This window comes from Grammomys surdaster, unplaced genomic scaffold, assembly GCF_004785775.1.
Source record: "Grammomys surdaster isolate TR1022 unplaced genomic scaffold, NIH_TR_1.0 115375, whole genome shotgun sequence".
Taxonomy (NCBI): domain Eukaryota; kingdom Metazoa; phylum Chordata; class Mammalia; order Rodentia; family Muridae; genus Grammomys; species Grammomys surdaster.
In genome coordinates this window covers 29,833-39,758 of record NW_021613074.1, presented here as the reverse complement: position 1 = coordinate 39,758, position 9,926 = coordinate 29,833, and the positions used below count along the sequence as shown (strand labels likewise).

At 38.4% G+C, this 9,926-nt stretch overlaps 1 gene segment (V, D, J or C); it reads left to right on the top strand.

The window, feature by feature from the left end:
- Positions 1–534: 534 nt before the first annotated feature.
- On the top strand, positions 535–1,049 carry LOC114635665. The segment is given in 2 exon segments: positions 535–649; positions 733–1,049. Coding segments are annotated over 2 exon segments (360 nt in total).
- Positions 1,050–9,926: the final 8,877 nt, after the last annotated feature.

Genomic DNA, 9,926 nt, shown 5'->3' with positions numbered 1-9,926 from the left:
GTAGTTCCTGTGGAATTCTGTCTGGAAATACTCCCAAAAGGAAAAAAATGTGTCATGTAACTGACCTACAACACTCCTGTGCATAAAGCTCAGGACTTGCTATTGGAAACATAGGTGGTCATCTGTGCAACAAGAGTGTATACCAAGTTTTAGGATAGACAGAAACACATATTCTGGGTGAGAAAAGAGGAGAAAAGTAAGAACAGTATGTACTTACTAATAAGAAACGAAGATATCAGGAAAACAATCGTGAAAGGAAGGCTGGCACTGACTTGAGAGCTTAAAATCACATGATCACCAGAGGATAAGAAGGGAGGTTGGTGTAACATGAGAAAGTGGGATCATGGCTAGATGTTTTTCCTATGATTTTTCAGACTTACTGCTCTTATCTCAGATTCAAACTATAGGAAGCTAGAGACAGTGATGTACATATTTTAATCACCAAGCGCATTCAGTATTCACCTTCCCCAATTATAAAGGCAAGGCAGGCTCCCTGCATGCAAATGCTTCTTCTAGCTCTAACTTAAATCCCCTCCTGGGCTGTGTAAGCACATATATCTCTCACTGGAGTTTGATCTCTGAAGAAAAGGAGGTGGAGCCTAAAAGATGAGAGTGTTGAGTCTTCTGTACCTGTTGTCAGTCCTTCCTGGTGAGTGATGCCATTTCATACATGTGCTCATGAGGGATATTTTAAAATGTGTGATTGAAAGAAATGACTCTTCTTCTCTGAAGGTATCCTGTCTGATGTGCAGCTTGAGGAGTCAGGACCTGGCCTGGTGAAACCTTCTCAGTCACTGTCCCTCACCTGTTCTGTCACTGGCTACTCCATCACCAGTGGATATTACTGGAGCTGGATCCGGCAGTTTCCAGGAAAAAAACTGGAGTATATGGGGCACATAAACTCTGGTGGTAACACTGGCTACAACCCATCTCTTAAAAGTCGAATCTCCATCACTAGAGACACATCCAAGAACCAATACTTCCTGCAGCTGAACTCTGTGACTACTGAGGACACAGCCACATATTACTGTGCAAGATACACAGTGTAGAGTCTTCAGTCTAAGCTTAGACATAAACCTCCTTGCAGAGGAGCTTTGTACCAAAAGGTGGCATGCAGCACACACCAAGCATAAGCAAGCATTCTAATTTAAAGTAGGAAAACCACCAATTGTGCCCCAGAACTCTGGAAGAAGACACCTGCTTTATAGGAAACCACACTGGTACTTTGAATTTCAGTTAATACAATGCCCAGCGTCCACTACACTCCTTAAAAGATATGCAGAAATCTTCAATGGCACCACATTTCCAAAGTATGACATCTCAAGCCAGAACTCTAGCTGCACACAACTCTTGTCCTGGAGGGCAAGCAAATACTAAAAGCTCTAGAATTGAAATCACAACCCCAGAAGCCACATTGGCATCTATAATTCTACTGGCCCTCTCCCTTCACTGAACTGCAGAAACCCAGAGGCAACTTGAAAACCCCAGGAGTCACTCAGGCCAAAAAAACCCCAGTGGAGGTCTGTCAAGCAGATCTCGCACCAGGGTCTTGCGGGGGCAGCCCGGGCGTGGGCGTGGGCCATCGCCCATGTGCCTGCCCGCAGATGTCAGGGGGGTCCTGGGAGCTGCAACCTTGGCCAGTGGCACTCTCTGCTACAAGCAGCTACAGAGTCCCAAGAGCAGAGATGCCTGGATGCTGTGCCCCAGAGGAGAAGCTGAGGCTCCAACAAAAGCGGGCAGAGAGCATCCTGCTTGCCTCCACTCAGCTAGAGCAGGGCAGCATGAGAACCTCCGCTCTCAGGAGAAAGTGTCCCTCGGCTCGCCAGCTCTCCCCCACTCCCGCCCGGTCGCATGGGTTTTGGCTTACACAATGAGTCGAGAATTTCACGAGATATGTAGAGATTTAAGATGTGCTGATTTATTAACAGACAGCGGGTTTGGATGACAAAAGGCTCTCCAGAAACATGTCGGAAAGTGTTTGCTTATATATCAGAAACGGGGAACAAGGGCAGGGCCAGGGAATTCTTGAGGCAGAGATTTGTTCTCTCCACCTTCTCTCTGGGCTCTGGGGGCGTGATCCACAGAGGTCAATATTTAGCTTAATGCTCATGTATGTTTCTTTTATGTAACAGAATGATTTATCTTGTTTCTACAGCCACTCTGTTAACTTGTGTCTTTTTCTAGGGGAATTGTGTCCATTGATATTGACAGATGTTAATGACCAGTGATTGTTACTTTCTGTTATTTTGGTGTTGGTTTTGATTGTGCGTGTGCGTGTGCGTGTGCGTGTATGTGTTTCCTTGGTTTTGCTGGTGTGGAATTATGTGTTTCCTGTGTTTTCTTGAATGAAGTTATTCTTTCTGTATTGGAGTTTTCCTTGTTTTGTTTTTTAAATTGGGCTGGATTTGTGGATAGATACTATTTGAATTTGGATTTGTCTTAAATATTTTATTTTCTCAATCTATGATTAATGGATGTTTTGCTGGGTATAATAGTCTAGTTTGACACCTGTGGTATTTTAGATGTTGCAAGATATCCTCCCAGGCCATCCTAGGTTTGAGAATCTTGGCTGAAAATTCAAATGTAGTTCTGAAAGCTCTGCCTTTGTATGCTACCTAGTATTTTTCCTTAGAGCTTTTAATATTCTTTCTTTGGTCAATAGATGGATTTTGTGTTTGATTACTTGTGGCAGGTGATTTTTTTTCTGGTCCAGTATAATTGGTGTTCTATAAACTTCTTGTATGTTTATAGATTTCTCTTTATGTAGGCTTGGAAAGTTTTCTTCTGTAATTTTCTTGAGATTATTTTTCTTCTAGTACCTGGAGCTGCCACCCTCCACCTTCTACTACTTATATTATTTTAGGTTAGATATTTTCATAGTATCCAAAATTTCCTGAAAGTTTTGTTTCGAGGATTTTTATTTAGATTTGTTATTTTCTTCAACAGATGTATCTATTTCTTCTATTGTATCTTCTATGCCTGAGATTTTCTAATCCATCTCTATTTTCTCTGTTAATGATGCTTGCCTTTGTTGTTTCTGTTCTCTTCCCTAGGTTTTCCATATCTGGGATTTCCTCAGTCTGTGTTTTCTTTATTGCTTGTATTTCCACTTTCAGGATTAGTACAGTTTTTTTTTTTTATTTTCTTCACCACTTTATTGTGTTTTCTTGTGTGTTTTAAAGGATTTATCTATTTCTGCTTTAAAGGCCTCTATCATCACTATAAGATTGTATTTAAGGTCTTTTTGTTGTTGTTGTTTTTCTGTTGTGTTAAGATATGCTGTGCATGCTCTAGTGAGTAGCTGTGCTTTGGATATGTCATTTTGCCCTGGCTTTTGTTATCTTGAAGTCTTTTATCCATCTGGGTGGTTTTGATCCCTTAATTTTCAGTTTGTAGGTAGTATTGGGAGGCAGGTGGACTGAGATGTTCTTGGTGTGGCAGGCCTCTGATGGGTATCCTTGAACTTTATGGTGCTGAACTTATCGTTCTTTATGGTTCGGGAGCCTCCAGTACAAGGAAGTTGGATAAGGACTATGCAGGAAGTGAAGTACCTCGCTGGACTAGCAGGCTACTCAGGGCAGCTTGGCTTGTCTCAGAGGGCTCAGAGAACAGGAAAGATGGAAAGGGTAAGGGAAGCTAACTTATATGGTTCAGGAGTCAAATGAAAGTACACATGTGTCAGGAGGAGAATGAATGTCCTCTGCTATAGCAGGGTGCTCAGGGTCTTCTTTTAATTCATATATATATATATATATATATATATATATATATATATATATGCACACACAGACTGCTGTACATTTGGTAACTAATTTCTGCTGCCAGCCACAGGGAATTGAATAAAGAATTAATGGTTGGAATCTCTTTCTCTTTTGCCCAGGTGCCTTGCCACTTGCTGCCCAGATGAGAGGAAGTTTTGGAGTTTATTTATGCTTTGTGGCAAAGAAAAAGATTGTCATGCTCACAGGAAAAAAACCCTCATAAACAGCATAAACAGGCAATTATGCATATACGTGCACACACACACACACACACTCAAACTCCACATATACATTCTGATAGGGCTCAATCATCTTGCTCACCAAATTACATACTTATATTATATACACACACCTTCACATACAAATGTGTGTGTGCCTGTGTGTGCTTTGTGTGTGTTTGTGTGAGTGTGTGTGTGTATGTGTTTGTGTGTATGTGTGTTTGGTGGATGGGACAAAAGTCTGTATGATCAGGTTTCATTGAGCATGCTTCAGGAGAGACAGTACTCACTCCTGGATAAAAATTTAGCTCTAGCCTTCATTGCTCATAGAATGAAATACTTTTACAATCCTATTGCTAAATGGATGAACTCCTAGTCTTTATGAAAACAGGCCTGTCCAAGTCAGAAAAACAAGCCTGTTTAGAAAAAAATCTTGTCTCATGGGGAAAAAAATGCCTGGCAGCCTCTCTGCTCTTCTCTACTCATTTTTATCATACTTACTTCTCATGTTTTTGTTGTTGTTTTTCAGAATGCATGGTCACATAGTATTCCAGGCATCTTTCATCAAATTTCACAAGTTTAAGTCATAAATTCTATAAGAAATTACAGCAGACATGTGTATATCTGATTCCATTAAGACTATACACACCCAATATTCTGAATTTGAAACCCCTGTGGTTGAATCAGGAAAAGCTGTAAGAAACTGAGGAAGAGGGCCACCCTATAGGAAAACTAACCATCCCAACTAACCTGGATCCCAGAAGTCTCTCATAAACTGAGGACCAACCAGGCAACATATACTAGTTGGTAAGAGGCCCTCGACATATATACAGCTGAGGACTGCCTGGTTTAGGCTCAGTGGGAGAAGATGAACCTAACTCTCAAGAGACTTGAGGTCCCAAGGAATGGAGTAGCCTGACAGGGTGAGAAGGCATCCACTTGGAGAAGGGGGAGGAAGGATGAGATGATGAATCCCTCAGGGGGTGGCAGAAGGGAATAATTACTAGATTATAAAAATGATTGATGATATTTAATAATAAATAAATAAAATAAGTAAGAAAAAATAAATGTACTGCTGTGATTGGATGTCTACCTGTAGAAGAATGAAAATGGATCCATATTTATCAACCTACATAGAACTCATGTCCAAGTGTATCAAGGACTGCAACGTACAATGCATACCCTAAATCTCATAGAACTGAAAGTAAGAAATAGCCTTGAATGCATTTGTACAAAAAACAATTTGCCAAGTGAACACAAATGTCCTAGATTCTAAGATCAACAGTTGACTAATTGGACCTCATAAAACTGAAAACCTTAGGTAAGGGAAAAGACACTGGTGATAGGAAAAAAAAACCCAGCAGCCTATAGATTTGATAAAAGACTTTCACTAACCCTACATCCAAAGGAGGGCTAATCTCAAAAATATATAAATAACTCAATAAGACAGACTCCAACAAACCAAATAACCCATTTCGAAAATGGGTTATTGACCTTTTATTAAGGTCAATTCCCTACAGAGTATTCACATATAATCAAGAAGCATCTAAGGAAATATTCAATATTCTTAGTCATCAGGGAAAGGCATATCAATATGAGATTCCTTATACCATATACCAATCAGAATGGCTAAGATCAATATGTCAATGACAGAACATGTTGCTGAAGATGTGGGCCAAAGAGAACACTCCTCCATTGATGAATTGATTGCACACATGTGCAACCACTCTGAATATCAATCTTGCAATTTCTCAGAAAATTGGAAATAGTTCTCCTTAAGACCCAGTTATATTGCTCTTGAGTATATACACAAAAGATTCTCCGAAATCCTAGAAGACTCATGCTCCATTATGTTCATAGCAGATTTATTCCTAGTATCCAGAAATGAGTAGCAACCCAGATGTTTCTCAATTGAAGAATGGGTACAGAAAATGTGGTTCATTTGTAAAGTGGAATACTATTTAGCTATTAAAATGAGGACATCATACTTATTTTGTGGGCAGATGACTAGAACTAGAAGGTAGCATTCTGAGAGATGTATCTGAGCCCCCAAATGACATGCATGGTATGTATTCAAAATAAGTGGATATTAGCCATAAGGTACCAGATAACCATGATACATCTGACAGAACCAGAGGAGCTAAACAAGAGAGAAGGCTGATGTGAGAATGATTGAATATCTATTAGAAGGAAAAAATGATCACAGTATGCAAAGGGATAAATGGAACTGGGTGGAAGAGAGATGGGGATTTTGAATCCTAAATATGTTTTGTCTAAAAGAAATGCTGGGAAAAAGATGGAGGAGATACTGAAAGAATATCCAATCAATAACTGTCATACCAATATCTGACACTATTAAAGAGTGTCTGCTATGCTTGCAAAACAAGCCTTTCATAACTGTCCTGTGAAATGCAATACCCAGCATCTGACAGACACAGATGCATATACACACAAGCAGACATTGGAAGGAAGTCAGAGACTATGAAAGGTGAGTTGGAAGAAAGATTGTAGGCCATAAAGGCAATAGGAATTATACAGCAATACCTGCAGAGTCAACTAATCTAGAACCCTGAGAACTATCAAACACTGATCCATCTACCAAAGAACATACATTAGCTAGACTGCAGCCACAGGTAAGCAAATGTATACAAGAAATGCAGCAAAACCTCCATGTGAGTCTCCCAACTGCTGTAGTCAGGGATGTCCCTAAAGTAGTAGCCTGCCAATTGGATCAATTCCTCAACAGTGATGCCTTTACTGGTTCAGTGAAATATGATCTGTATAATGCAGAAACTTGATGTGCCAGGTGTGGGAGAAACAATTGGGGGAGGGACTCTGTGATGCAAGGAAAGAGGTCAGTGTTTTGGATGTAAATAATTGAGAGAGATTGAACTCTTCAGGAAAACCTGGTAAAGAATACATTTTATATTTTAGATTTGTAATTTACAAAATAAAACAAATACCTCTCTAAAACTTATTAAAGCCATGCTTATATGAGATTTAGATGAATCAATTGGAGACCATGTTCAGTCAAACTAAACACAGCGGGATATTGTCTATTATTGTATATTGTAACTTCAAATGACACCATGTTCATATTATCAATCATACTGCAAAATCACTTTACCATGAGCAAAATGATAAGCCAAAATAAATTTGTCATGCAGAACCAGTGAAGCAGGTGCAGATGGCCCATCAAGGATGTTTTCTGACTCTACTCAGTTTTTACTCTCATTAAACCACTTACAAGACCCAGGAGACCATCTCCTTTGGTAGTTAGAAAAATCATGTGAGTGTATGTATGATCTGACATAGAAAATACAGTTGGTTTTTAGAATTTATATCACTCTCCTGGGAATGCAACAGATATAGAAATGATATAATTCTAAGACCCTTTCCACCACCATGAAAACAGTTTATTTCATAGTAGAATAAATTCATATATTGAAAAACTAGGAACTTAAAATCTTGTCTCATGGGAAACCATTTCAAGGCTCTTCATGCTAAGTCATTACAATCATTATAGAATGTCATGTCATAGAGAGGGGATAGGGCTGGAGAGAATGAAATTAAAGAAGTGCCCTAGATTAGAGGTTCTAGATCTCTCTCCCCCTTCTGGTATTCAGAGTTATGGTTCTTTTGTTGCTTGAAAATATTTCAAATTAGTGATCTGATATACATGAAATACATGAGATATGATATAAAACACAGACTACAAGAGACACAATTAATACAAACAAACTGTGTCAAATATCTAGAAGTTATTTCCAGAAAAATAATATTGTATCAAACCTATATATTATTTATTTTCAATCTTGAGTATCGAACACCAGTCATTTTCCATGAATCAACACTTAGCTACAGCCATAAAACCAATTTCTTCAGGTTAATATCTTGACTCAGCACTCATAAACACTGCTAGTCTTTTTAAAATTATCAAAGTTGTATTAGAATGCTCTATGTGGAGCAAATGAGAAATTGAGGTGTGCGGTAAAAAACAATAGGACTGAGTTAAATCACAACTCTGTAATAAATAGTAGATAATTCTTCGATTCTTTATTACTCAGCTTTTCCTCTCTCATTGATTCTGAGCATTTATTTGTCTAGTATTTCCAAAACATAACTCATAATTTAGCAGCAGAAATCCAAATGCTGCCTCCCTCTGTTCATGAAAACGTTCCCAACACTGACCCTGCTAACTCTGTCTGAGGAAACCAGCCCAGGATTCTCAATGCTTCCCACTCACTGATAGTGGTAAAAAGAAAACATGTATGAAGGAGTTATGTGTGAGAGGAAATTTTCTGGTTGCTATTATTTTTTAATCAAAGTATCTTTTGGCTATTTTGTAACCTAAGTGTTGAACGCATCAATACACTCACTCAAATTCTTCCCTTATTCGTGTCTCACTCACTTGAACATTCATGACTTCCTCAAAAAATGATATTTTTACCAGTGTGTGTCTGCATATAGGTGTAACATATTGAACACACTTTGAATATGTGTGTATATATGTATATATGTATGTGCGTGTGTATATATGTATATGTACGTGTATGTGTTTGTGTGTGTGTGTTTATGTATTTAGAGCAATAAACTTACTAGTGAACCCATAAGGAAGCTTGCTCTGAAGAAAAGTATTTGTCAATCTCTCAGTAGCTGTTGCTTACCTATAAGTCTTTATATGCAGGCACAGTTATATTTACTTGATGTTTTCCCAATAATACGATGTATAGTTTAGAATCAATAATGCTTTGATTTTCTGGGTGCATCATCACTCTTCTATCTCAAGATACCATCTCACCTGTCATCCTAATCCTGCAACATTTCAATCCTTCTGCCATACCCTTTATGATTTTTTTTCTGTGAGCTTAGTTGTAGGATTTGCTTTGACGATGTACCATATGTAGTTGGGCATCACAGGGTAACTTGTTCTTTGCATGTTTATGTAGTGTGTATCTATCTCTGTGATAGTCTTCATTTGCAACTAAAACAACAAAACTTTTTTTGGTGAGGGAGATGGAGCTTTTATCTAAGATTACAAGGTTATATTTTGAGGATATCCTTAGAAACTACATTTGTGTCCTACAAGAAGAAAAACCTTGTATGTCCAAGAGATTTTATCTGAGTTTTGATTGTATTTCTGCTTTGGTACCATGCAGAGTACCTTTAATAGTAAAATTATCCAATAACTGATTGTATTATAGGACTATCCCATGATATTGTACCCATTAATGACATTGCTCAGATGGACAAGAACCTGAAACTAGATAGAATTAGGACTCACAGGGAAAACAAAATACTGTTGAAATGCTAAAAAAGGCATGGGGAAGAAAGATTCTGAAAACGCTAGGTAGTATTATGGCACTTTCAAACAAGAACCTTGAGGAGTGGGCAGTTTCTCCACTACATAAGAGCAATGTGTACTCAGAAGTTCAGAAAACTAAGACCATGAAGAAGAGTACCTAAGATAATGGGACAGAGCAAAGATGAGGTGATAGGATAAAGATAAAGATCACAGTAAGAAAGTAGGCTGTGGGAAAGAAAAAAATTGGATATGTTGGTTGTCTCCTATTATGCAGGAGGAGCAACAAATCACTTTACAACTCATGGAATATGACCCAATGGATGGCAGATTTACTGTGGGTGTGCTACAGATAGGCAAATCCCAGAGGACTACATGTCCTGATGAGTCACTCTGTTGTAGAGTTTTCTTTTTCTTGTTGCCTTCATATTCGTTATAATTAAAGAATTGAATGATAACTGTAAGGTATCTTCCAGCCCCTCATTGGAATTCACAATAATATCACTTGGGTTTGCCTAAGTATTGTTGCTTGAACAGATTAATGGATTATTCATGATCCTTGAAAGACATTTAGATATATCGATTTTCAGCACTGACAAAAGACCTTAGAAAGCATTTGGAAAAATAAATTGTTAGTGAAGGTAC